This window comes from Zasmidium cellare (assembly GCF_010093935.1).
Source record: "Zasmidium cellare ATCC 36951 unplaced genomic scaffold M409scaffold_1, whole genome shotgun sequence".
NCBI lineage: Eukaryota > Fungi > Ascomycota > Dothideomycetes > Mycosphaerellales > Mycosphaerellaceae > Zasmidium > Zasmidium cellare.
Window position 1 is genome coordinate 817,235 of NW_022986945.1, and position 26,933 is coordinate 844,167.

The 26,933-nt window shown below is 54.1% G+C and overlaps 12 protein-coding genes across 12 annotated transcripts; 4 read left to right on the forward strand and 8 right to left on the reverse strand.

The window, feature by feature from the left end:
- Nucleotides 1-323: 323 nt before the first annotated feature.
- M409DRAFT_61992 (uncharacterized protein) lies at nt 324-1,977 on the reverse strand (the record flags this gene model as incomplete). Its single annotated transcript, XM_033814973.1, has 3 exons — nt 324-1,121; nt 1,181-1,809; nt 1,872-1,977. The coding sequence occupies 3 exons, from the start codon at nt 1,975-1,977 to the stop codon at nt 324-326; spliced, it is 1,533 nt and encodes a 510-aa protein (XP_033674592.1).
- A 654-nt stretch (nt 1,978-2,631) lies between these two features.
- Nucleotides 2,632-3,743, forward strand: M409DRAFT_15978 (uncharacterized protein; the record flags this gene model as incomplete). Its single annotated transcript, XM_033803430.1, has 3 exons — nt 2,632-2,653; nt 2,702-3,648; nt 3,702-3,743. The coding sequence occupies 3 exons, from the start codon at nt 2,632-2,634 to the stop codon at nt 3,741-3,743; spliced, it is 1,011 nt and encodes a 336-aa protein (XP_033674593.1).
- Nucleotides 3,744-3,801: 58 nt separating this feature from the next.
- Nucleotides 3,802-4,815, reverse strand: M409DRAFT_15979 (uncharacterized protein; the record flags this gene model as incomplete). The annotated part of the gene is made up of 1 exon (XM_033803431.1): nt 3,802-4,815. The coding sequence occupies one exon, from the start codon at nt 4,813-4,815 to the stop codon at nt 3,802-3,804; it is 1,014 nt and encodes a 337-aa protein (XP_033674594.1).
- A 933-nt stretch (nt 4,816-5,748) lies between these two features.
- M409DRAFT_15980 (uncharacterized protein) lies at nt 5,749-6,348 on the reverse strand (the record flags this gene model as incomplete). Its single annotated transcript, XM_033803432.1, has 1 exon — nt 5,749-6,348. The coding sequence occupies one exon, from the start codon at nt 6,346-6,348 to the stop codon at nt 5,749-5,751; it is 600 nt and encodes a 199-aa protein (XP_033674595.1).
- A 547-nt stretch (nt 6,349-6,895) lies between these two features.
- On the reverse strand, nt 6,896-7,972 carry M409DRAFT_15981 (uncharacterized protein; the record flags this gene model as incomplete). Its single annotated transcript, XM_033803433.1, has 1 exon — nt 6,896-7,972. The coding sequence occupies one exon, from the start codon at nt 7,970-7,972 to the stop codon at nt 6,896-6,898; it is 1,077 nt and encodes a 358-aa protein (XP_033674596.1).
- A 987-nt stretch (nt 7,973-8,959) lies between these two features.
- M409DRAFT_15982 (uncharacterized protein) lies at nt 8,960-9,637 on the reverse strand (the record flags this gene model as incomplete). The annotated part of the gene is made up of 1 exon (XM_033803434.1): nt 8,960-9,637. The coding sequence occupies one exon, from the start codon at nt 9,635-9,637 to the stop codon at nt 8,960-8,962; it is 678 nt and encodes a 225-aa protein (XP_033674597.1).
- A 311-nt stretch (nt 9,638-9,948) lies between these two features.
- Nucleotides 9,949-10,599, reverse strand: M409DRAFT_48646 (uncharacterized protein; the record flags this gene model as incomplete). Its single annotated transcript, XM_033811005.1, has 1 exon — nt 9,949-10,599. The coding sequence occupies one exon, from the start codon at nt 10,597-10,599 to the stop codon at nt 9,949-9,951; it is 651 nt and encodes a 216-aa protein (XP_033674598.1).
- Nucleotides 10,600-11,620: 1,021 nt separating this feature from the next.
- M409DRAFT_61996 (uncharacterized protein) lies at nt 11,621-13,969 on the forward strand (the record flags this gene model as incomplete). Its single annotated transcript, XM_033814974.1, has 1 exon — nt 11,621-13,969. The coding sequence occupies one exon, from the start codon at nt 11,621-11,623 to the stop codon at nt 13,967-13,969; it is 2,349 nt and encodes a 782-aa protein (XP_033674599.1).
- Nucleotides 13,970-16,555: 2,586 nt separating this feature from the next.
- Nucleotides 16,556-18,361, forward strand: M409DRAFT_15985 (uncharacterized protein; the record flags this gene model as incomplete). Its single annotated transcript, XM_033803435.1, has 1 exon — nt 16,556-18,361. The coding sequence occupies one exon, from the start codon at nt 16,556-16,558 to the stop codon at nt 18,359-18,361; it is 1,806 nt and encodes a 601-aa protein (XP_033674600.1).
- Nucleotides 18,362-19,338: 977 nt separating this feature from the next.
- M409DRAFT_15986 (uncharacterized protein) lies at nt 19,339-21,279 on the reverse strand (the record flags this gene model as incomplete). The annotated part of the gene is made up of 2 exons (XM_033803436.1): nt 19,339-20,897; nt 21,066-21,279. 2 exons carry the CDS (start codon nt 21,277-21,279, stop codon nt 19,339-19,341), a joined length of 1,773 nt encoding a protein of 590 aa, XP_033674601.1.
- A 612-nt stretch (nt 21,280-21,891) lies between these two features.
- M409DRAFT_15987 (uncharacterized protein) lies at nt 21,892-22,824 on the reverse strand (the record flags this gene model as incomplete). Its single annotated transcript, XM_033803437.1, has 5 exons — nt 21,892-21,969; nt 22,058-22,364; nt 22,423-22,523; nt 22,585-22,626; nt 22,819-22,824. 5 exons carry the CDS (start codon nt 22,822-22,824, stop codon nt 21,892-21,894), a joined length of 534 nt encoding a protein of 177 aa, XP_033674602.1.
- A 1,854-nt stretch (nt 22,825-24,678) lies between these two features.
- M409DRAFT_15988 (vanillyl alcohol oxidase) lies at nt 24,679-26,907 on the forward strand (the record flags this gene model as incomplete). The annotated part of the gene is made up of 8 exons (XM_033803438.1): nt 24,679-24,924; nt 24,973-25,351; nt 25,403-25,420; nt 25,568-25,791; nt 25,840-25,968; nt 26,024-26,324; nt 26,426-26,660; nt 26,718-26,907. The coding sequence occupies 8 exons, from the start codon at nt 24,679-24,681 to the stop codon at nt 26,905-26,907; spliced, it is 1,722 nt and encodes a 573-aa protein (XP_033674603.1).
- Between the last annotated feature and the right edge of the window lie 26 nt (nt 26,908-26,933).

Here is a 26,933-nt window from a genome sequence, read left to right on the forward strand (position 1 = left end):
GCGAAGGAATTGAGTATTGATGAGGATGTTCAAATTGCCCCTTCTGCAGAGCTTTTGTACTGTCAGGCACTCTTTACGACGATGGATTCGGGGTTATATGCAAGGGCACCCGGTGTTATTCTGATCGTGTAGAGCGACTGCGTAGTGGGTCTACCTCTGAGCCAATCACTCGTCTTCAATGCCGAGCCAGCGAATGAACATTCACTCAACGTGGCCGGCTGTTCTTTCAGCCGCACTCGCGACACCGACAGCACAATCCCCGACTAAGAACTCTCTATACGCGGACATGCAGCTGGATCTGCAACTCTTGTCACTTAGCAACTTCATCGCCGTATCACAACTCTCAATCCCTTGCTACCCTCGGGTAAAGCCGGGGTCACGAATTCCCTATGCATAGCCACGTCTGCCTTGGTAGTCTCATACAACTCCAGCGTCGGCCCGTCTTGCCCGTCTTTCCCTTTAGTAGGATCGTATAGATCGTACTTGTGGAATATACCTGCGGTGAAAGTTTGCAGCTCCTGGTACGCAAGGTTGATTCCAAGACACTGGCGTGTGCCCTTGGAGAAGGATAAGAGATATTTACGGATGCCTGGGTTATCGATCCAGCGGTCTGGGTTGAATTCGTCTGCGTCTTCACCGTAGATGCCACGGTCCCGGTTTGCGATTGGAGCCGCCATGCCGACTCCTGTGCCTGCTGGTATTGTGATGGTGGTGTCCGTCTCTGGGTTGTGGTAGATGAGGTCCTCGCCAGGAGCACGTCGATCTTGACGGTGGACTGCACCTGGGTAGAGGCGAAGTGCTTCCGGAATGATTGCGTTGAGGTATGGAAGTGATTCGAGTTTGGAAGCAGGCGGTAACTCCGAGGTCATGACTGTTGCGAGCTCTTTCTTAAGTCGGGCCAGTTTCGTCTTGTCGGATAGAACTTCGTACACGATAGCACCCAATGTGTAGGCAGTGGTGTCTGAGCCTGCGACGACTATGACCATTGCTTCTTCCCGGAGTCGCTTGGTTGTCTTCTCCGAGGCTGGTAGCGATTCGTTGCGCAAGAGTTCGTGGAAAACTGTAGTCTTTTCGGGAATCTCTGTCGACTCGCGAATACGATCGATTTGATCGCCCAGACCCTACCACAAATCATTCATCAAAGAGGTGACAATGTGAGCGGGAAAACATAATCTCTTACCATGACAAACTCGGCAAACGTCACGATGCGTGGAACCATAGCCAGCATCATCTTTGGAGGCAGGCTGTTCATGATGGAAACTAGCCAGTGCACATGAATGCCTAGGGGAGTCAGAAGCGTTGGTCCGCAGGCACTGAAGAAAGCCTCGTTGCAGTCATCCATGTTCAGATACTGGTCACCGCCGCCGAAAACATAATTCTGGATCACGTCCTTGGTAGCAGCTTTGAAAGGCCACATGAGTGCTGCTGGCTCTCTCGCATCAGCCCAGTCATCGAATCGTCGGAAGAGGTTCTTCAATGTCGAGTTGATGTCTTCTTCCAGGCGACGCACGTTCGAACGGGAGAAGAATTGGTTCAGGGCGGCTCGTCGTCTTTGATGAAGGTCATGGTCTTCGGCCGCTAGCATTGAACCAGGCGCGAAGAGCGGACGCAGAACGGTGTAGAATCTTTCGCGCCTCTGCTTGGGGGATTGAGTGTATAGCTTATCGATGAAGCGAGGGTCAGAGACATGGACGAGATCAGGCTGAATGCGAACAACGGGGCCATATTGACGATGGAGGTCTTCGAGAACGAACACGAGCTGGCCTCCTCGGATCAAGTCATGATATGCTGCGTACCATGTGGTGATAGCTGTATGCAGAACCTATTAGGAATTGGATCCGCCATGCAGCATTTGGCATTGAGTGACTTGCCAGCTAGTTTAGGGCCTGGGATGTGAGACAGCGGGCTGAAGTACAGGCGGTATACTGCGGTGGTGGCTACAAACAGTAGCACGGCAGACAGGATGTACAAGAACATTGTTCTGAGGGTCGAATGCCACGTGGAACTGCATGGCGACGAGTGAATGCATGCGGCTGAGGCGAATATATGAGGAGCGGTTGGTCAGCGTCCATGGATTGTGATGGTACGCGCACACACGGAAGGATTTGAGACGGGCCGTACCGACGATCCTTTGGGTTCAAGACTGCGAGAATTCAAGATTGCCCATGATGATAACGTGGAAATACATCAACATTCGCTTGACTCAACAATCATTGTTCCGATCGTGATAGGGTGAGATGGACATCATCTAGGCAATGCCAGCATTTCGCCGAAATTGGAAGGAACGAGTTGATACTCGTAGTATGAGCAGCTAATCGGATCCTACGAAATCGAGTCTTTCCTGAACGAGCCCAGACGCGAATGAGGACTCCAATTCTGCGAGGTAACAGAAGCGAGCGTGTTTTCGCTCTGTTCCATGCATTTTGTATGCTGATGTCGTGTGCTGTTCATGTACCTGCATGAAGGGGCGTGGAAGCCGGCATCGCTGCGATCTTGCCCCGCAGACCCCACCAAAGAGTGATGCTGTAGAGCCTCATTACCAATCTAGTTTGTGTGTCTCTTTCAAAACACCAAAGGACCTTACTAAAGCCAAGAACTTTCGTCTTAATACTGATCCTCCAGGAAGCAGCCATGGCAACCATGAAAGCAATTGGTACGAAGAGCCAGCCCACTCAGAAGAACAGCAGCTAACAGCACCCAGAAATCAAGGACGGCAAAGGCCGATTGGAAAACCTCTACATCGCCGACATCCCTCGCCCCAAAATCACAGGAGCCCAAGCACTCGTTAAAGTCAAAGCCTTCGGACTAAACCGAATGGATCTTCTCCAACGAGAAGGCAAATACCCCGTCCCACCACAAGCACCCAGAACACTGGGTGTCGAATTCAGCGGCACGATTGAAGAGCTGGCGGGAGACAGCGAGTCGGAGTTCAAGGTTGGCGATGCTGTGTTTGGTCTGGCGTATGGTGGAGCGTACGCGGAGTATATTGCTGTGAGCACGCACATGCTGGTGCACAAGCCCGATGAATTGAGTTGGGAAGAGTGCGCCGGGATTCCAGAAGTATACATCACAGCTTTGCAGGCGATGTACTTGATCGGCGAGTTTGAGCCTGGCAAGAGTATTCTGTGGCATGCGGGCGCCTCGTCGGTTTCGATTGCGGGACAGCAGCTGAGTAGAGTCAATGGTGCTTCGGAGTGGTATGCGACTGCCAGGTCAGATGATAAGACGGACTTTTGCGTGAAAGAGCTGGGAGCGAAGGCAGCGTACAACACCAAGACGACGAAGTGGGATGAAGAGGTGTTGAAGGCGACGGATGGGAAGGGTGTGGATATCATCGTGGACTTTATCGGGCCTGATACGTTCGCTGCGAACCTCAATGCTATTGCGAGAGACGGCAGGATCGTCAACCTGGCGACCCTGAGCGGTATGAAGCTGAAGGATACTGATGCTGACTTTGGGGCTTTCGTAAGGAAGCGGGTGCGGTATGAAGGCAGCAGCTTGAGAAGTCGAGACGAGAAGTACCAGGGCAAACTGAGGGATCAGTTGGTTGAGCACGCGTTGCCGAGATTCAAGGACGGGTCGTTGCGATCTATCATTGAGAAGGTCTACCCATGGGAGCAGATCCAGGAGGCGCACAGGCAGATGGAGGTACGTTTTGCTACTGTTGAGATGGTGTGATTGATGGCTGACCTGTTGAACAGGCAAACTTGACGAAAGGAAAGCTCGTTTGTATTATATCGTAACTCGTGTGCCTGCTTTCATAGCCGCTCCTGTCGTGTACATCGTTCACGTTCAATCTCCTCAAAAGTTCAACAACCAGAAATCACCCAACCGCTCATTCGACTCTCCAAGTCCACCACCAACAGCAATTCCATCCTTCCCACCAACCGTAACAACATCCGCATCAAACCACCCCCTCGCATCAGGCTGCCCCCCACTAGCCTGAACCTGCGACCAAACCCCCTTCTCAAGCTCATACACCCAAACATCCCTCAACATCTTCCCCGCCCCCTGATGCCCCAACGAACTAGGATCACTCTCCCCAAACAACGTCACCAAACACATCCCCCTACCACCAACCCTCACAGGCACCAAAGCCGCCACACTCCTCGCGCCAGGCCCGCCCTCCCCATCAGCAGGATACGTGATCGTCTCCCACTCACCCCCCGCGATGTCATAGACGTCCAAACTCCCCCCTTGCTCCCTCGTCCCATCGAACCCGTTCATCCGATATACCTTCCCCTCGACATACGCCATCGACGTCCCACCCCTCGGGGGATCCGGCGCGCTGCGGAGCTGCTTCCACTCCTTCTTCGAGAGGCTGAAACTCCACAGGTCGGAGAGGCGGCCTTTCTCTGGACAGCCCGCGTGGAGGTAGAGGGTATCGTCGTTGTCGGACGTCATGGTGTGGTAGCTTCTCGCTTCGGGTACTGCGCCTGAAGAAGGCGAGATTAGACTCCAGCGATCTGTCTCCGAATCGAGAGCCCATAGTGCGCCTTTCTCGTCGATGGGCGCCATGGCGACGCCGCCGCGGCCGGAGAACATGTACATTGTGTTTCCGATTTTCGTCGTCGCTGCGCCGACGCGGGGAGTCGGTGCGTTGGTTGTGGGTGCTTTGATGGATTCGACGGATGCTGCGTTGGTGTCGTTGTTGGGGATGGAGATTTTATGCAGCTCATTGTCGCGCGGCTCGCGGGGTTTGAGCTCGCCGCCGAAGATGTAGAGGGTGGAGTTGAGGGTTGTGAGGGTGTGGGAGGAGCGTTGGAGTTTTGAGGTGGAGGCGAGGGGGGTCCATTGCGCTGGGAGGGTGGGCATGTTGGTTGTGGGTTTCGAGGTTGTGTTGCTTTGCGGGTAGTTGTTCAATGGAAGGTTTGTGGACGAGAATGATTATTAAATGTTCATTCCTAACTAGCCAGAATCACCTTGATGTCCCTCGCATCCTTCAATTCGCCATTAGAGCTGTCGTTCATTGAGTCGTACGACTTTACATATTTAGACTTTCACTCAACGTCATGCCAAGAGCCATAAGAGGCAAGATTTGTCTCTTCTGGTTTGGCGTCGAGAATGGTGAGTGAATGATTCTGCAGGCGCATGAAAGATCGTACTGGAGGCGCGTGTATATGTGTCGATTCTCCTTATAAGATCTCGTCGCTGTACACTCGTCTCTGCACAAGTGACGATAGGGCTCACATGCTATTGGTTCGTATCTACGGTACGAGGTCCGCCGCTAGCTCATGTTCGTCTTGGCGCGTTTCTAAAGGAGATTCCGGTTCCTGAATTTCCTGGTTTCAGAAATTCCTGGTTTTGTGAAATTCTTGGATCATGAACTTTCTGGAACATGTATTTTCCAGAATCGAGAAATCTGCAAGACACCATCTTGAGCGTCCCATATCTTTCTCAGTCCATGTCCTCATGCAACAAAGATCTTGAGACCGGATATTCTCACTTCGGCTTTACGACACTACCCGTGATCGAGTCTCGCTGCGATTTGCAATGTCTTTTGAAGCGGCTCTGTTGATTGATGTTCTTTGTTCGCTCAGACATGAATACACACTCATTATAGGCCGCTCTGCCTCTCTCTCGGCCATTTCTAACACGCATAATCAGAAGCCACCGTCCAAATCCCTTGGCATACTCTTCAGTCGCTCCCGCCCTCTCACCACCAAAGAATCGATTCGTAGAGCCATCACTCGAAACGCTCATAGCAAGACCGCACATGCTGCTCAGACGCAAAACCACCAATCAGTCTTATATCCCGTAATAACGGCGTAGCCCGGCCCCTTCATACGTCCACCCGACATCGAGAATATCCCTTACCACATTCAAGATACGTTCCACCTTGTCCCACGCCATCTGTCTGTCTGGGTCCAGCTCGTCGACGAGCTCAAATACCTTGGATGGTACGCACGCATCCGCGATGGACAAAGTGCTATTGTCACAATCGCAGCAGGGCACCAGCCCAGCATGGTACGCTTGTAACCACTCGATCATGTTGGACCAGCCCATCCCTCTTCCACACCGGTAGACTTTCAAATGGTACTTGCTCTGCCCACATGCTACTGCTCGTCTGCAAAATGCCTTGAGGCCGCTCACGTCGAGGTTGGGTACCCGCACCACGAAGCGGTTCTCGCCATAGTAGATGGAGCTTGCTTCTGATTGAATCTGGAGACAAGTTTGTAGGAATCCGGGCTGGGCAAAGACGTTGGTGGACATGCCTGGTCGACCGCGGGTGTCGATGTTGATCTGTTCTTTCTCCACCAGAACATCTCTGTAAATCTGATTGCGCAGCTCCGCCGACAGACGGAAGAAATGGCAGGGTCCGTTGTTTGCTGCCATTGTAGTCGCCATGTTGGCGGCGGGAGGAGTTGTGGTGGCTCAGTCGTGCGGGCTGCTTGTTCAGGTCTTCAATCTGATGTAGTGTTAAGGAAGGAGCTGTTGAGTTGTAGATGGAGCATGGAGCATGGACGGACCACACGCTGCTTGACTTGGTGTGGTCGCAAAGGGCAATGTGAAGTTTGTCGAGTTGCTGGGGACTGAGAGGAAGATCGAAGTGCAAGTAGGAAGTGTGATGTTGAAGTTGAAGCGGTGCGGTCGCAAACGACAATGCAAATTTGTCGAGAGGTTGCGTACTGAGAGGAAGATCGAAGTGCAAGCAAGAAGTGATGTTGAAGTTGAAGCCGTAGGCACCAGCGCGGCTTGGCGTAAACGCGACTTCATGTGATTCAGGAGCCTATGAGGAAGGAGCAATACTGAACCGAACAACGGAAACGCTCCAAACAATCAAAAGAAAAAACTACCTAAAACCGCTCCAACGCTTTTCAAAGCCATCCATCCTCTCAAAGCAAACAACCACACCTTCCTCAATGCACCTCCCCCTTTCGCTCCCTCTTCTCCACTATTCCTTCTTCCCACCCCTCATCTCCCTCACACGGCCCATAAACCTCCCCGCCGCCCTCCACCACGCCACTGCCCTCCCCAAAAGCGACCAATTCAAATAACACAACTTCCGCTTGCCACACTCTCCACACACCTCCCCCACCGGCAGATACATACTCGTGGGAAACACGAGGCTCGCCTGGAAGATGACGCCAAACAGACTGAAATCACAAGCCCGCAACGCGGCGACGAGAGGGAGGAGGTCGCAGACGCAGCTCTCCCGCGCGGGGTCTTCGTAGAAGCCCGGGATGGTGTGCAGCGTGATGAGGACGTTTTGCTGGGCGCGGTGGACGGCGAGGCGGAAGAAAGAGGTGGTCGTGAGGCCGGTGTAGTGCTCTTCGACGGAGATGGCGAGGGTGATGCTGAAGTTTCTGATGTGGACGAGGGGGATCTGACGTCGGGACATGAGCTCCTTGATCTTGGCGTTGATGGTGTGGATATCGGTCCGGATTGTCTTGTAGAGGCCGAGGGTGAAGGTGCTTTCTTCGTAGAAGATGTCTAGGGCTTCGTGGTGGATTTGTTTGTTGACGGTGATGAGGTTCCGGATGGGTTCTCGCGAGCCGATGGAGATGTCGTGGGTGGGGACGAGGGCGAAGTGCCAGATTTCGTTGCGGATCTCGGCGGGGAGGGTGAGGAGGTGGCGCTTTTGGTTCTTGGTATGATTGAAAGGGGCGAGGGTTGGAAGGCGGAAGCGACCTCGTGGGACGGCCTTTGGTCTCAAGGCAAGCTGGGTCGAGAGCAGCATAGTCGGGCGGTCCTCTTCGTCGTCATTGTCGTCCTCGTCGTTGTGGTCGGCCGCTTCATTGTGCTCGCTGTCCTCAACTTCCACTTCGTCTTCATCAAACTCGTCCTCATCATCGCCCTCGTATCCATCGTAGTAGTCGCTACCATCGTCGTAGTCGCCGCTACTATCTTGGTCGCTCACGTCGTCCTCATCGTCCTCGTACTCATCCCACACCTCCGCGCTGTCACTGATAGAAAGATCATCCGACTCGATATCAGAGTCGCTCGCCCAATCCATCTCCTCGACAGCCATCTCGTCCAATGCTTCTCAATGCCTCAAAGCAAGTGTCTAGCAGACCCAGCAGCGTAAAGAGACTGCCTGAATGTGCTGTTGCGACAAGTCCACGGTTCAGAGGTAGATGTTGCGTCTCGAGGAAGAGGCGAAGTGAGCGGGCTTTTTCAATCCCCAAAAACATGGCAGCACGTGTCCCGCCCACGGGCAAGGCTGGGGTGGGTCCTTCTGAGTATTCACGTTCACCTCCTGCTGGACTTTTCGAGCCAGAGCTGTGGTCGTGCTGGTCCAGCAAACCAGCGGAGCGATTTGACAAAGCAGTTTTCACTTTCTTGTTCGGTTCTGGCTTGTCAGTGAGACGTACGAGGCTCGTGTGCAATTGCAAGTGAAGCTGGCCAGATAGGATGTTGTTGTCTATGGCGAGGACCAGGCCGATGACTCTACAGTTTCCGGGAGAGTATGATTAGACCCTTTGGTTGGAATAGCACAGCTTGTGCATGGCGTCGTCATGTGTCGACATGTTGTTCCTTCACTCTGGCGCTCACACGGATCCGTCGCGCAGTCCTCAGTCGTTGCAATCCAGTCCAGCTTGAGCCATCTCTCGACTCTCCTCAAGGCCGACACCGCAACCACAACAGCACCACGACCATCCAACATCAAGCAGAACACTCCGCCCACGACATACCGCCTCACATCGCCCACCAACCAATCAGGTCACCACCCCCTCGGCCCAACCCCGGCAAAAAACCGGCGAACATGAAATGTTGAGACATCGCCCGCCGTGCCCAACGTCAGCGGCGACGACATTCGCACTCCCATGAAGAAAACTCTGACGATGAGAAGAAAAGCCGAGTGGTGGAAGAGTTGAGATTGCAGAGAGGAGTTTTTCCGAGAGTCGGCCGGTAGGTATTCTTCTGAGGGAGACCCTCGTGGGATGGTGGCGAGGTGTTCTGATGATGAGGCACAGAACGTCTGCGGGGACGATTGCTTTCAGCGTACGTTGTTGGATCAGGAGATGTAGATGTGGTCGTTTACCTTGGCGGGTTCGCGCAGGCAAGGTCGGTTGCAGACTTCGCATTCCTTCAGGTCCGTCGTGTTGAACCAGAGTATGCTCGCCTGTAGCACGACCTCCATCAACGTTGGGGATGTGTCCGCGACCCATCGATCCAGTTCGCATGTACAGAGGTCGTTGAATGATGGATCGCCTCGCAAATGGTATTGAAGGCCATCTGTACCATCCATTCGAATCGAGAACTCGATGATCTCCCAGAAGTCTCTCAGCCAGTACGCAGCATTTTTCGGACCCATGATCTCGCAGTTGGCCGATATGGTGACTTGTCGTAGATGCTTCGCAGCCTGACCCAACCAAGACGCCCATCGTTCCAGGGACTCGGATACTTCAGTCATGCAGAGCTGATGGCCTCCAGATGTAACACCAACTTGGAACCTGTTCTCGGCGCAGTAGAGAGACAACACTTCTTGTCGTAGTGTCTTGCAGGTCTGTGCAAGAGCAGGCTGTGGGATCAAGGCTGGAAGATATCCGGTTCGATCCTTGGTCCACTTGAGTTCGACGACGTTGATGGGCGCATCGCGGAGGACGAGGTGTTGGTATATTCGATTTCGCAGCTCGCCAGGAAGGCTGAAAATGTTCATTTTCTTCTTCGAAATAGTAGTTGGATCGTCCATTGGCGGTGAGGCGTTTCTGATATGTTCAAATCAACTGCAATAAGCTTTCCGTGGCTGCCGACCGAAAGGAGCACCAATGTCCGGTATCCGAGAAGTGAGATGAAAGCAAGGGACGCGAATTGCTTTTTCTGAGAACAAGAATAAGAAGTGAAGGAATGTACGATGGATTAGTCACCTCTCAACGAAAACGAAAAAAGTACAACAGTGCTGAGGCGAGAAAAGGGTGCGACGTGCCGCTACCGGCTGTGTCCGAGATGTGCTGTCGTAGTCGTATGATGTTTCTTGTGCAAGAGCCGACGCCGTGCGTCTCATCAGCACGTCACGATATCCTCCCAGTTCCGTTGATGTGTGACTTCGGTCCTGCCAAATTTCTCCAATCGAGACAGGCCGCATTTGTTGCAACACCCTTCGCGAACGGCTTCGCAGTAACTGGCAGAGTACTCCTGCATTACATCGAGAAGCACTCTTCCATCGCGACATGCGTTCTCGACGACACCTTCCTTCAATCGGCAGGTACACCGCAGTCTGCCGTTCATCTTGAAGTGCAGTTTCCCTTCTGACTCTGCCTCCATCTCGTACATGGCATCTCCCGGCATGACCCCATCGTCCCATGCATAGCACAGACCGTCGATGATCATACTCAATCGGCTGAGGTACTTGGCGTAAAGCCCCAGCATGTCCTTCCATCGGTTCATTCGGAGGTTGAAGTCGTACAGGCGGATGTCATTGTGGTCGTGGTAGCCGATCTTGCCGAGGAAGAAGCGGTTCTCGGCATAGAAGATGGATAGTGCTTCATTGCGAAGGGTCTTGCAGACGAAGGCGATGGCAGGTTGATGGAGTTTGATTTGGGTCCAGTTTTCGCATAGTGGCTCGACATTGATGGTGGATGACGAGGTGACAACGTCGCGGATGATGATGTTGCGCAGCTCGCCAGGCAGAGTGAGGAGAGATGCCTTGCTCATGATGACTGCCTGATTGAAAGTGTTGGTGATGAAGAGTGGTGAGGTAGTCGGTATGAGTTGCCGGCAGTGTTGTCAGAGTCAGTCTCGCGTGCGGCTATGCACCTCTGGGCCAAGTCTCGCCGATTCTTATGCTCCTCTCAGCATGTTCAGCGGGAGAAATCAGAAGCAAGGAAAGAAGAGCAAACCGTGGGATTGGGAGCAGATCACGCCTACCGTCAGGATATTAATCGCTCTGATTGTCGTGCCAACGCATATTTTTTGCACTGGAGCGGTGGAGAGACTCAGGGCCGCAGAGTGTCCTGAGATGCGCGTCCAGACCGGTGATGGTGGTGGAAATGCACGAATGGGACTTGACGATGCGCCTCGCGATCCTGGCATGCCTTGTCCAAGACGTCCAAAGCGAAGTGAAGCAACTGGGATGCCACGCGGAGACGACGCGGTCGGGCAGCAAGCAGGCCGGTGGGAAGTGCGACTGCGATGTTCGGCGGTGCGAGAGGAAGAAAATTGGGGGCAGGCCGATGTCGACGGCGATGTGAAACGAGCATCAACAATCGGTTTCGAAGATATCCCTGTCGAGATACCCAGTCACGTGACTGAATCGAAACCGCCGCTACCCGAACTCGGCATACAGCAGCCAAGTCGTTCTAACCTGGAAGCAGCACCAGGCCCGCAGCAAACTGCCCCAGAGCCGTGTTGATCGCCTCGCGACAAGTCACCGATCAGGAAGGTAGCACTTTCGATGCGACTGCCAAGCCCTCTGATGCCCACGCGACAAGAGATACGTGAGAGACTGCGAGGTGGTTGGTCGGAGGGGTTTATGTCGCGATGGAGGAGAGCATTGGCAAGAGGTGGAGGGGGTAGATAAAGGGCAGCGGAAGGTTGACATGGGGTCGTACGACAAGAGAAAGCCAGGATACTGTGGGACTACTCTTGCTGCTGTGTAGCCGTTGGGTGAGAGAGGCAGGCACGTAGTCGGTGTATACATTCATACTCGTCCTTTCTGCCACGAGAGACAAGCACAATGGCGTGGACAAGAGTACTCTCCTTCGGCCTGGTCGTCCAGCTAACCACAGCCATCACGCCCAAGAGAGAAGCTCGCCAGCCATTGGGAGGAGGAGAGCGATTACTCACGTACAACGAAACCACTCCCACCGCGTTGAACCGCGCAACGTCGCTAGCCGTTGACTGGATTTCTGGAGATCAAGACGGGCAATATGTTACCACTTCGGACGATGGAGCGCTCAGACTACAAAGCATCGTGACTGGCGACAACACAACTTTCATCCCAGCGGACAGCGTCCCGGCCGACTATCACGAGTACTGGATTTCACCCGAACAGGATCGAGTCCTCTGGGCTGTGAATTACACCAAGCAATATCGGCACTCCTACTTCGCCGACTATCTCATCCAAGACGTGGAAAGCGGCGAGACTACTCCACTGGTCCCCGATCAAGTTGGCAACATCCAATATGCTGAATTCGCCCCCAGTGGCGGTGCCATTGCTTTTGTGCGAGGGAACAACCTCTACATCCACAACAACAGCGAAGTCACTCAAATCACCTCGGATGGCGGACCTGATCTGTTCAATGCAGTCCCCGACTGGGTCTACGAAGAAGAGATCTTCGGCTCCCGCTCTACATTCTGGTTCTCACCGGATAGCAAGTATATTGCTTTCCTCAGCTTCAACGAGACTGGCGTGGGAACCTTCACCATTCCGTACTACATGAACAACCAGGCAGTCGCGCCTCCATATCCGAGAGAACTAGAGCTGCGATATCCGAAAGTTGGGACGACGAATCCGACGGTGCAGTTCAATATTCTGGATCTGGCGACGAATGATATTCGGAATGTTCCTATTACTGCGTTTGAAGCTAATGATACAATCGTGGGTGAGGTTGCTTGGGTGACGGATGAGCATTCGGTGGTGTTGTATCGTGCTTTCAACCGAGTTCAAGATCTCGATAAGCATGTGCTGGTCGATCCGGTCTCTGGGACCTCGAAAGTGGTTCGTGAGCGAGATGGGACAGATGGCTGGCTCGACAATGGTCTTGCAATTCAATACATCGGCTCAGTCAACACCACAAGCTACGGACCCAACTCGACCTGGTACGTTGACATCACCGACGCAGACGGCTGGTACCATCTCTACCTCTACCCCGTCCAAGGTGGCTCTCCAATCCAACTCACAAAGGGCGAATGGGAAGTCGCCACGATACTCAAAGTCGACACAGCCCGCAGCCTGATCTACTACACCTCCACCGAACACCACAGCACGGAACGCCACGTCTACAGCATCAACTACGCCACGAAAAAGAAAACTGCCTTGGTAGACGACACCGTCCCAGCGTACTGGTCGGCGTCCTTCTCCCCTAAAGCCACCTACTACATCCTCTCGTACCAAGGCCCCGACGTCCCCTACCAGGAAGTCTACAGCCTCAACAGCACAACCACCCCCCTCTCAACCCTCACCTCCAACGCGGGCCTCATAGCCAACATCTCCGCCCTCGCCCTCCCCAACATCACCTACTTCGAACTCCCCCACCCGGAAGGCTTCACCCTAAACATCATGCAACGCCTACCCCCCTTCTTCGACCCCACCCAGAAATACCCCGTCCTCTTCACCCCCTATGGCGGCCCGGGCGCCCAAGAAGTCTCCAAGACCTTCCAATCCCTCGACTGGAACGCCTACATCTCCTCGGACCCCCAACTTGCCTACATCACCTACACGATCGACAACCGCGGCACCGGCTGGAAAGGCCGCGCCTTCCGCAGCACCGTCACAGAGCATCTGGGTCGTCTCGAACCCGCCGACCAGATCTGGGCGGCTCAGTACCTCCTCGCGCAGAACGCCTTCCTCGACCCGGAGCATATCGGCATGTGGGGCTGGTCGTTCGGCGGGTACTTGACCGCCAAAGTCCTCGAGACGCAGGTTAACAGTACTGACCCGCCCTTCACCTTCGGCCTCATCACCGCCCCGGTGACAGACTGGCGCTTCTACGACAGCATGTACACCGAGCGCTACATGAAAACGCCCGCTACCAACGACGCGGGCTACAACGAAACCTCTGTGCGCGACGCATCCGGCTTCGCGGCGGCCCCCGGCGGTTTCGCCATCATGCACGGCACGGGCGATGATAACGTGCACTACCAGAACACGGCGGCGCTGGTGGATTTGCTGGTCAATGAGGGGGTGAGTCCGAGCAAGATGGAGATGGTGGCTTTCACGGATAGTGATCATAATATTCGGTATGGTGGGGCGAGTGCGTGGTTGTATAGGTTTTTGACGGGGAGGCTGTGGGAGGAGAGGGAGAGGAGGGGGGATTTGGGTGGTGGGGGGCATCAGTGGGGACGGAGGGAGGTTGTTGTTTGATGAGATGATGGGAGGTGATGAGGAGGGTTTGTTGGGGTGTAGGAGGAGTATGTATCGTCAACGAGACATCATTACTACCTACGCCGTTTTCATCTCACCTCTCTCCACTCTCCATCTCCTCAATCCAATACAGACGAAACGAAGCGGAAGCAAAGCGGATGAAGAACTCACCCATCCAACAAAATCTTTCACATGCCGATTCAAACCTCCCAAATGTCAAGCAAGGATACGGCAACAACAATGGCGAGACTGACTTGCATTCTTCACGCACTAGCCTCAAGAACTCCCTAAAGTAGCAACTCGCCAGCGAAAAGCACACTCATCACATGAAGATCCACTCCCGACGAGATGTTGTTCCTGAACTTTCCGACAACCACCTCTTCCCTCCTACATCTTACCTCGTTCGATCGATCAATTAGCCGTTGTTCAGCCTGAATCGCATTCGCCGCGCCGTCACGGTCACGACAAAGCACCAAGATGGTCGTTCGTCGATGGTGTAAGAGTCCGGCGTATTGCTTGTCTATCTAGGCTCTCGTGTTTTCTTGTCCGGGATTTCTGACGTGTTCCTGGCTCATATGTTTGACAAGGCACATCCTAGCTTGGGCTTGGGCGATGGCGAGCTTATAGCCGGCGGCGAAGGATGGGTTTAGGAAGGACATGTACGGAGGTACTTTTTGAGGGGAGTGAAGTCATTGTTGTGGCGAGTGTGATTTCATGACTGATTTTTGTGCAGGCCTCTGCAAGGAGAGATGAAAGACATCTGGGAGGTACTAGGGAGTAGAAGCGGTTGAGTACGGCTACGTTGAGAAGCATGGCAGGCCGTGGTTGTAGGTAAGTATTGATAGCAGAGTGTCCGTCCTGCAATCAGCACCCGATAAGGCGTGATGATAAGAGCAGAGCAGGTGAAGTCGAGGTTAGCACACACAGGGCGGCAGCAGAGGCGCCGGATGAATGTCCGATGGTTGATACGAGCCACAACGCCTGCATTGCACAGCTGTGTTGGTGATGAGGTGTGGACCGTCCCTAGGAAAAGTTCCGGAATCGCAAGAAGCAAGCAGGCAGACAGACAGACCAGAAAGTCGGAGGATTGTGTTGAAACAGGGGGGTTTGGATGGCAGAGATCTGTTTGTTTCGTGGGATGTCACCTGCATGCATGAGACGGACGGCATCCAGTTGGGATCGTTCCACGCTTCCCGGGTGGCTTGTTGTTTCCGCCACACCACATCTCAGGCAAGCCTACATACAGGAGAAGAGACAGGAATGCGATGCTAAATCCAGGAGGCGCAAGCAAGCAACGAAGCGAACATGCGCTGTCATCTTTTCGTGTTCGTCAGGACGAGCAGGTTGTGTGTGTGTAAGGTAATCCTTCGCCCTTGCTCGGGCTGATGAGTGATGGATTGTTGGTTTGGTGTTAGGTCGGTACCTGGCTGGAAGTACCTTTTGCAGTCCGTCTGTCTGTTCGGGGAAGTCAAGCAAAGCAAAGCACATGTAATCGACGAGGCATATGGCATCATTGCGGGTAGGTAGCTGCTGGACGACGGTGTGTGAAGAAGAACAGTGAGGGTATTCCGTAGAAGGGCCTGATATCAGCCGCGCCTGTTGGGGTTCGAGGAGGAAGAAGAAGCTTTGGAGGGAGCAGTTCTATATGCGTCATCGAGGCCGGGAGATGTGATAGGCGGGCCTGACGCGTGGAAGGGAGGCAGGCAGGGGAGCGAGGGTGAGGGAACGTGGCCTTGATTGAGGCGGCTTATCAAGATGTTCTGGAAAGACAGGAGGAGGAGTGTGATGAAGGGTACTTGGTGACTTTGGCAGGGCGAAGATGAGCCAGGTGATGCATGGGACATGACGGGCGACCTGTGTCACAAGCGCCGTCTGAGGAATGTCTCGAGCGAGCATTCGCCTTCCGAGCCGCAGCAGCAGCAGCAGTCGGTTTGCGACTGGAATGCTACTAGAACTCGTCATGCCCTGCCCCTCGTACCATATGATGATTCTGTGATATCTGCCTTTCTTCGACCTTTGGATCCGGCTTTGATTGGTGGGAGCTGGAGGCCTGCAGTTTCCGCTTGCATCTGCTGCTACCACGTCGAGGTACCTTGGACTGGCGGCCACTGCTGCTGGCGCTGCCCGGTGGTGGTGTAGCTTCGGGCCTACTGGAGGCATCGCGCGATATCACGATACCGCCGCCGCCGCCCTTCCTCCTGCTCGCCCCGGCACGTGGTACAACACGGCGAGAAACAGGCGTCACCGTCGCCATCATCAACCATTTCCCCTCCAACAACAGCTGTCCCCGATCAACAACACCATCACCACCGTCAGCGAGAGCGTGGGCGGATTGAGTTGGCTTTCAGCTCTTATCGCCTCCCATCCCTGGCGCCGATCAGTCGTGAGCTCACCACTCCATCGCGGAGGAAGCTCCAACACCACCACCTCCTCGCTCCCACAGCTACTACCTCCTACTGCTTCTCCCGGATGAGCGGCCACTAACCACACACACTGCACCTCACACCACCGTCGCTGCGGCCCTGTGCTGCCAACCTACTCCCACAACACCGCTCAGTCCCTACCGTCGCGTATCGATAACCCCAGATGGCGTTCCAGCAGCCGCAACAACGACCACAGCCCTCGCGTCACATCTCCCTGCCCAAACAGTCCGAGCAACCTGTTCCAGTATCACCAGCGCGAACGCGACCGGTTGAGGAATCACAGGAATGGATCCTCTTCTCACCCCAGAACGACGGCCAGTCGATATCACAGACGTCGCAGACCCCGCGCACCGCCACCCATCTCTCCGACTTTGGCTCTCTTGAGACACATGTCAGGTCGCAACCGATTGGCAACAGTCAAGACGACGACGAGGATATCACATGTCAGGGCACTGAGGACGACGACGGTGCCGAACTGGACAGCTTGGACGATGGACTTCACGCCTTTCACCACCCCTTCTCAGCCTCGTCGAACCACTTAGATCAAAGCGGCGGGACTGTTCTACCGACACATGACGGATTTGGAACGTTCCCATCGTCATCGGCGGCGTTGCAAGAGCAGCTGTGGCAATTTGAGCGACATAACCCTCATCGAAAGAATAAACATGCTAGAAGGCGAAGCAGCGTTCAGAGACGGCTGGATTTGTTGGAAGAAGAGGAAAACTTGGACCCTGAAGATGAGCGGACAGCGCGCATTGAGAGGTGGCGATTGGATCAGAGTAGAGCGGTGTTGGAGGAGATTGAACGCGAAACGAGGAGGCGACGACGACGATTGAGTCGGATGAGCACCGCAACGAGTGGTTACGACAGGCGACAATCGGTACATGATGCATTGGCTTCGAAGGTCTTGACCCGGCAGGATTCCGTCATTCCAGAGGAGCCACAGACGATCAAGGAGCCTCAACAAAGCGAATCGTTCTGGAGGAGAATCACCCGGAAAGTCATCCAAGACCTTATTGGATTGGATGAGAACACGCTATCGGTTATCTTCGGCGAGCAACTGGTTGATGATGCATCACCAACACCAACACAACCATCGCCCATTGCAGCTGCTGCAAGACAGGAGTCGCGAGTTGCCTTCCATGACCCAGAGCCTACCTGGGAGATCAAGTTACTTGATCGAATTGCACGCGAGCTGGGCATTCTCGTGCATCAGCTGGCCGAGTATGACGGCACTGCTTTCAACACGTATAAGAACGCTCAGCAAGAGCATATCGACTATGCTGGCTTGCCACGAAACATCCCACGACAGCCATCTCTCCGACAGCGCCGCCGTCTGGACAAAGCGCGAAATGAGCAGGATGCAGCTCAATTCCCACCCACAATCCCACAATCACCGCTTCCCCAGACCGAGACCACCGACAGTTCACTCTGGGGTATTGAAGAGGAACCTGATGAGGCAGCTGACGAGAACTTGGTGGCCTTGCAGCAAGAGCGAGAATATTGGGAGAAAGATGTCGACGTGAAGATGATCTTCAACTATCTAAAGACACGATTCTCCAGCGCAGCGACCGAAGACGCACCCACCGCCGCCGAGGAATCCAGTGGACCCCTGCCTGCATCTTGGGTGACTTCAACCGCCGGCCCATCAGCACTGAGCACATCCCCAGAAGGCCTGCGCAGAGCCGAGATCATCAAACAGCAACACCCCCTCGTCTCCCGCGCTGCCGAACGCGCCCGAGCAACCGCAGCGCAAACCAGAAGACGAGACAGCCTGCTGCGACGCCACCAAATGCAAACCCTCATGCTGAAACGCACCGGTAGCAGCAGCTGCGCCAGCCAAAGCACCAAACGAAGTCGCCACACCCGCAGCGGCAGCTCGCGCCACTACTGGGATCTCGGCCAGACCAGCAGCGTAGGCAGCGGGCACGCCATGAGCAGTGCTCTGGGCGGTTGGGGCGAGGTGTAGACACATTCATGCGGATTTCGAGGAACGATATCTTTCGATTGTACATATTAGGGATGGTGATGGTTGGGACGCGAAACACAACTTTTGCGTCTTTTGCGGGAGATGGAATGAAATGATACAGATAAGACGAGCTATGACTACGACAGGCAAGCAAGAGCGTCAGATGAGCTTTATTCCTTTGGGATTTTTAGATTGGTGTGAGATGGGGATGGAGATGTCTCGGTCAAGTCAGTAGCGGATGATACCAACAATACCATACTTTGCTCTTTTCTACTTATGCCAATATCATACCAAGCCACCGAAGCAACCTCATCGAGCTTCCAGAGACTATTGATCTTTCACATCGATCTTTACTCGCCAATATTAGACCTAACAAGACCAATACAATCCAACCCATGCCGTTCCATCCCCATCAGATCCAGATCCAAATCCAACATACACAAATCACTCGAAATCTCACCTGCCCGATCATCCACCTCATCCTCCCTCTCCCTCCTCATCCTCCCTCTCCCTCCTCATCCTCCCTCTCCCTCCTCATCCTCCCTCTCCCTCCTCACCTCTCATCCTCACCTCCTCACCCCATCATCCCCCTCATCCTCATCGACTCGACCCCGAAGCCGAACCCCTACTCAACGTCCTCAACAACGAAAACCTCCTCCTCCCCTCCACCGGCGAAGGCGGCGACGTAGAATCATACCTTCGAATCTCGGGACTGCCGTTTCCCCCCGCGAAGGAGGCGTGTGAGAGGGATGCTGTGGGCGTGGGTGTTGGGGAGAGGCCGCGACCTATATTGAGGAGAGAGGGAGGTTTTAGTAGGTGTTAATTTTCTTTCGCTTGTGGAAGACGGGACGTGGGAAGTGTGTGTGATTTTCAGGGAAGCTCTTTTCTTTTTCTATGATGATTGAGGGTCCCCATTCCAACGCATGCCAAAAAACACCAGCAGAGTGCCAAAGTAGAGGGCAAAAGGAAAGGAAACGCTACTTCTTACTCAGAAACTCCACCGCATACTGCTCATATCCCATCCGCGCCAACGTCTCATCCTTGCCTCGCACTTCGTTCATCGAGTCTTGCATGTACTGCTCGTATTTGCCTCGGATTTCGACATCGCTCGAGCCGATGATCCTCGTCGCGAGGAGGGCCGCGTTGACGGAGTTGTTGATCGAGACTGTTGCGACGGGCACGCCGCGCGGCATGTTGCAGATGCTGAGGAGGGAGTCCATACCGTCGCCGATGGAGGGTTTGACGGGGACGCCGATGACCGGGAGAGGGGTGTAGGCGGCTGCCATGCCGGGGAGGTGGGCTGCGCCGCCGGCTGCGGCGATGATGGCGCGGAGGGAGGGGTAGGTCGTTGGGGCGGTGGATGCGAATTCGGCCATCCAGTTGGGAGTGCGGTGGGCGGAGGTGATGCGGACGGTGAAGGGGATGGAGAACTTTTTGAGCATTTCGAGGCCGGGTTGGAGGACGGGGAGGTCCGAGTCGGAGCCCATGATGACGGCGACGAGAGGTTCGGGGGTCTGGGCGGTGGGTTCGGCTGGGGTGTTGGTTGTGTTGGAGGTGGTGGTCGAGGTGGTGCGGGAGAGGGTGAAGGATGGTTTGGGCTTGTCGCGGTCCACGAAGTCGATCATGGGTTGGATGAGGCGTTCGGCTTGGGACATGGTGGGCGCGCAGACCGTGATGTGACCCATCTTGCGACCTTTGCGAGCCTCTCCCTTGCCGTAGAGGTGGATCTTGGTTCGTCGTTGCTCGAGGGCTTTTCGGGCAACGAGAAGGTGTGAGTCTGGTGCTTCGCCACCAAGGATATTCAGCATGATGCTGGGTTCGCGGAGTTCGAGGTCTTCTTGGGCGAGAGGCAGATCGAGGATAGCGCGGAGATGGGCTTCGTATTGCGAGATCGGACAGCCTTCGATGGTGTAGTGGCCGGAGTTGTGTGGTCGTGGTGCAATCTCATTGATGAGGAGTTCGTCGTTCATGAGCAGGAACATCTCCACCCCAAACACACCTTTACCCCAGAAGCAGGAGACTGCCTGCTTTGCCAGCTCCTGTGCTTTCTTGTTGATCTCCTTGCTGACGCCTCTCGCTGGGGCGTAGGTGAGCTTGCAGATGCTGTCTTCGTGGAGAGTCTCGACAGTCGGGAAAGAGAACACCCCGTCCTTCGTCTTGACCACCATCACGGCCAGCTCCATCCTGAAGTTCGCCCATTTCTCGGCATACAGCTCTCCTTTGGCACCCAACACATCCAAAGCAGGCTTGAAGTCGGTCTTGGTCTTGATGGCATAGTTTCCCCGTCCGTCGTAGGCGTCCTTCTTCGATTTAAGCATGAGAGGGAGGCCCAGTTCGCCACTGATCTTCTCCAACTGCTTGACCGTATTCTCTTCCAGCGCCAAGCTCTCAGTTGTAGCCACTCCAAACTTCTTCAGGTGCCACTTTTGGTCGTATTTGTCCTGAATAGTGCGAATTGTCTTCCACGATGGCTGTACATCGTGGCCTTCGTTGGCGATCTCCTCCAACATGTATGTGTCAACATGCTCGATCTCAACTGTTAATAGTCAGTACTATCCCCGTAAAATGACGGCCGTCCATGCATCTGAATCAATATCCGTGATGTTGGGGATGCTTATTGCCGAGGAAAGCTCTTCATGTGAGGGTGAGGTTGATAATCCTCGCGCTCCAATGCCACGGCCTCTCGCCGGATCGCAAAACTCACCTGTAACGACGTCGGATCGGTTGGCCAGCTCTTGAATAGCCTCACGTCTCTTAAACGAGCCATCGACGTGACCTTCGTGCGCCGAGACCTGCTTCGCGCTCGAGCCGGGTGCGTCAAGGAAATTCACTCGAATCTCCAGCAAATTCGCCGCCTCCACCAGCATTCTCCCCAACTGTCCCCCGCCCAAAACTCCCACCGTCTTCTCGGATGCCATGATCGGTCACTGTATCGCGGGGACGATTGTCGTATTATCTCATGTCGTCGTGGAGAAAAGTGAAGCGAGAAGTGAGGGAAGTCGCTGGCAGCTGCTTCAAGGGTCGCCAGAAATTTTTGTGGAAGGCGCGTGGTTCTGAATTTCCTAATCGAGACGCAAACATTATTCTCGAGTCATAGCAGTTGGGCAAATGAGTAGTGGGCTATATAAGAATCACATCATCAATTACGGTGTCACGGCTCTTTCTGGTGCCGGTTGATGCTACTGCAAGGTCACGATCGTCACGAGCTCTCTTGACTTTACTTTATCATCCGAACCTCCGGCTGGACATGGGTCTACTGGGGTACATCCCTGACAACCACGAACTCTACAGCGAATCAATTGCTTGGTGAAGAGGTGAGCATCTTTGATGACTGGTGGTCGGACGTCTTGTCATTTCTTGCACTGCATAGCCGGAGAAGCAACGCCATATGCCTTGCCTTTTCGTAAGAGAGCGCCTCACTTAATGAGCGCTTCTACCCATTCCATGCTCTTTTCATGAAGCACACCAGCCATATATGCGCCTTGACCACGCCATGATAGAGTCCCGAAACATGGGCCTGACGCACAGGCTTAGACCTTGAAACCACGCGACCGTCTGCGGCCACGAGCGCGCTCGAACTTGCGGCCCTTGCTCTCGACGTATGGCTTCTAGATGGGTGTTAGAAGATGCCCAGTACCATTTGGATGTTCTGCGACTTGCCTTGTGGCTGTGTGGGCCGAAACCGAAGTGCTTGACGGCCTCACGGGCGTTCTTGGGACCACGGAGGAGGATGACGTTGGAGCCAGTTGGGGCGCGGAGAGCGAGCTGGTCGAAGGTGATGCACTCACCACCGGCCTTCTCAATGCGAGCACGGGCGGTCGCGGTGAAGCGGAGAGCGGCGATGCTCAGCTTGGGGACCTCGAGGAGACGGTTGTCATCGGTGACGGTACCGACGACAGCGCGGATCTTGCCCTCGTGTGCCTTCTCGCTGTGCTTGTTGGCAGATACGGCGACAATCTTGGAGAGGGAGATCGGCGGGGTATTGATGCGCGACATGCGCAGTCTATCCGGAATCAGAATCTGACCGAATATGTTCATAACCCACACATCTCTTTACGCACCTCCTCAAGACGGTAGCATTGAACTTGCTGTCCGTGCGGCGGTCGAGGAAGCTGTACAGCTTGTGCAACAGCTTGCGGTATGGGTTGGTGCTGTGTGGCGCCTAACGTGTGTTAGACTCGCAGATGTCACTTTGGAGGTCTGCTCTGTGAGAAGGTATGTACCTTGCGGTGACCAGAGGTCACGTGGTGGTTGTCCAAGTCAATCTGTTTGCATGTCAGTCCCCTTCTATTAAGCCATTGTGTGTGTGTTTTTGAAGCGGTATAGGGACGGGGTGGGAGGTCGAAAGGTGGTGGTTGAAATTGGGCTCGTGGACGGTCTCGGGGGACGCGAGGAGTAGGCGCATCGATGTGATGGAGTCCTAGAGCAGTGTAATACGCAATGAAGAGGATACTTACACCCATGTTGTCGGTGTTGGCGGCTTGGAATGGGTCGTCGACCTTGAGCGAGGGAAGGAGTTGTTCTGGCTGGAAGGCGCTCTGATTTTGCGGGTGTGTGGTCTTGGCACAATAGAGTTTGCGACGGCCCGCTAGCGTACTAATATGGCTCGTGCTTCAACGTCAACAGCTCGAATGTCGAACTTCTCGACGCGTTGTCTCTTTTCGCCCTTCAAAGAACCACAATATGCTGCAAACAGGAACTGGAGCTGCCAGTCGTGCCGCTATGAGGTGCTCATGAAAGCTGCTTCTACGGGTCGAATCCTTGACGTCAAGCAGTCCAGCATGGACAAGTGTGGGATACTCCGCCTACGCACGTTCGAGAGCCAGCCGAAATCACGGACATAAAGACGACCGCTTCGGACTGGTCTTCTGCTCAGAACCTCCAGCCTGGAGTGAACGGCACAGAAATGAAAGTCCAGCAGGAGCTGGTGCCATGGCCACGCGTGTGCGGGTTTACTCAAAAGCCATGATTAAACTGGCATGGACGCATTTGCGGAGAAAGATCCCTTTTACATACTCGAAATCGACGAGGACTATGACTTTGCTTCTCAAACTAGTCAATAGCAGGAGTCGGAGGACAGGACGTGGAACAGCAGCCGCGTAAAGTTGGCCATCGAATCGCAGACTGCTTATTTGGACCAATACAAACATGAGAACCATTTGGAATGTCGCTCATCTGATCTATACAGTCAGGGTCTGGTCCCACCGAATGTGTACAAATATCACGTCGAACACGGATACTGGGACGGACAGCCTTCGCAAAAGCACATGCCTGATCTCTCCCCGGTGGCACGAGTCGATACCAATGTCCTATGCTCGTCCGTCATCACTACGGTTCGTAAAGCTGCATACTTGCGGGACCTCAACCGATTACAATGACACGGGCCCGCGGCTAGCAGCTTTCTGTGAGAGACCTTTCAACTCCCGTCTGCAATCCTGGTAGACAAGTTGCGGTGTTCTTGCCCGCGTAAGGAGTGGGTTTCACAGTATCTCCGGTAATGTCCAAGCAGTCTGGAAAGGTCTAGTGTTGACTCCATTGGCCCAATTATACTTGGTCCCCAGGTGTTGGAGTGTGTTGAAACGGTTTTTTTTTTCCGTCAGCCGGTTGATATGCAACTCCATGACCTCAGAAGCAGAGCTGGCGTGAGCGACGAGAATTGTCGTGCACCTGGCTACGCTCAGGTACGAACGTGAAATGCCGCTCAGGTCACCAATTGTCGACGCTATGGAGTAGGGTGCATTGTACACAAGAGCTGAAGAAGTGGGGTTGACCGTGGAAGGCGAAAGTCTAAATGTGAGTGCGACTACATCCTTACGTCCTTGACATCCTCCTGTTGCGATTGCAGAACATCTTTTTTGCGGTTGTGCAAGCATAGCCGACGGCTGCCACCATCGTACAACTGTCTTGGTGCTATGACCATGACTATGAAGGATCTCGACTTCGCTAGGGATGACTGTACAACAGTATCCTAGCTGCTCATCAGGACGAACCTGTCTCGGCAATCTCAAAGACGAGCATCTCCCACGCTGTACCTTGGTGCAATCATTGCCGTTGGATAAGCTGACCTGAGCTCTCATAAACCAAGCGGGGAATAATCCTCCATCAACGTGCTGCCGCTCGAGGTCACTACATGCACCCCACTCGTTGATCACGGCAGTACTGTTGATTCACTTAGCGCCTGTGAACTGATCACGAGCTGTTGTGACCCGGCAAGTGCGAGACTTCGCTTTCTATAAAATATCCCAACGATCCCTGCTCCCTCCAGCGATTTGTTCACTAACACTGGCAACTCCTTTTCAATACCTAACCCAACGATCATGAAGCAGCACGACGAACTACAAGGCGAAGATGGCGTTGGCCCAAGCCCAGCAGCTTTCCGTGCACCTGTCGGTGGTGGATCAGACGCACGCCCTCTCACCCTGCCGCCGAATTGCAGCCTTGAAAAGTTTCAGGACTACATAAGACGCATTGAAGTGATCGTCGGCCCGGAGAACGCCACGGTCATCTCAAGCGATGATGAACTACAGAAAGACCATTACCTGGACCCAAGCAAAGCTCACGATGTAATTGACAACCTTGCCTAAGAGAATACTCGCTAAAATGCTGCACAGATGTTCTTTGTGGCTGAGAAGACCTTCTTCGTCAGTTCCGCCGTCGTGGCTCCACGCAATGTGGGCGAAGTCCAGGCCATAGTACGACTCTGCAACGAGTTCGAGATCCCAATCTGGCCGTTCAGCATTGGTCGAAATGTCGGCTATGGGGGTTCAGCTCCTCGAGTCCCTGGATCTATCGGACTGGACATGGGCAGGAACATGCGTAAGATCCTTGAGGTGAACGAGGATGGGGCTTTCGCTGTTGTTGAACCTGGTGTTACGTTCATGGATCTTCATAATTATTTGGTTGAGCATAACTTGAGAGACAAGATGTGGATCGATACGCCTGATCTCGGCGGAGGCTCTGTTGTTGGCAATACGATTGAACGTGGCGTTGGTAAGAAAAGCTTCCATTTTTGATCATGAGCTGTCGCTGACGATACAACAGGCTACACTCCCTACGGAGGTACGAAATCACATATCGACTAAGCACTACATTCTCGAGATATCTGCTGACATAGCCAACCGATCCAGATCACTGGATGATGCAGTATGTGACAAAGCCCCTTTAACAAGAGCCTCACTGACCAATTCTCTAGCTGTGGCATGGAAGTGATCCTACCAGACGGCACACTCTGGCGAAGCGGCATGGGCGGCCTTCCCAACCCCAAGGCCGACAAGAACGCAGCACCGCAAGATCAAGCATGGAACGAGACTTTTGGCCTTTTCAACTACGGTTTCGGGCCTTACAACGACGGCATCTTCACTCAGTCGTCGCTGGGAATCGTTGTCAAGATGGGCATCTGGCTCATGGTGAATCCGGGCGGGTACCAATCAGTAGGCAACACTGCTCACGCTGCTTTGACTGCTGCTGACATCTGGAAGTACATGGTGACGTTTCCGAGGGATGAAGACCTCCATCAAGCTGTCGAGATTATTCGGCCACTGCGAGTAGGGATGGTGCTACAGAACGTTCCGACTATCAGACATGTGTTGCTCGATGCGGCTGTCATGGTAAACCAACGCAACAATGTCAGAGAGAACGTTCAGGGACTGACATCCATTGCAGGGCAACCGCTCAAAATACACCAACTCAGACAAACCCCTAACCGACGAAGAAATCGACGCCATCGCCAAGAAACTCAACCTAGGCAGATGGAACTTCTACGGCGCCGTCTATGGACCGGAACCCGTTCGCGAGGTCATGTTGAGCGTTATCAAGAACTCCTTCCTCCAGATCCCTGGCGCCAAGTTCTATCATCCCGAAGACATGCCCGACAATGAAGTCCTCCAGATTCGAGACAAGACGCTTCAGGGGATCCCCACGACTGATGAGCTGAAATGGGTGGATTGGTTGCCGAACGGAGCACGTAAGTCACAGCGCACGCTAGAACCTCCCTCAGACACCGCACTGCCACTCTCCGGTTGATCGATAGACTGCTACTGATACTGATGCTGTGCAATTTACCAGACCTCTTCTTCAGCCCCATCGCCAAAGTCTCTGGCGACGACGCCAAAGCCCAATACGAAGTAACTCGCAAACGCTGCGAAGAAGCCAACTTCGACTTCATAGGGACCTTCGTCGTCGGCATGCGCGAAATGCACCACATCGTCTGCATCGTCTTCAATCGCAAAGACCCCGAACATCGTCGCAGAGCACATTGGCTCATCACAACTCTCATTCAAGATGCCGCGGAGCGCGGGTGGTGAGTCCAGATACACGTTGTTTTTGACAGTGAATGCCCGACTGACGGTGATTTCAGGGGCGAGTACCGCACGCATCTGGCGGTGATGGATCAGATTGCTAAGACGTATTCGTTCAATGATCACGCGCAGATGAAGTTGAATGAGAAGATTAAGGAGGCGCTGGATCCGAAGGGGATTTTGGCGCCGGGGAAGAATGGGGTGTGGCCGAAGCATTATAATCCTGAGCAGTGGAGGGTGCCGATTTGAGGGGGGTTGCTTGGTTGGGTGGTTTG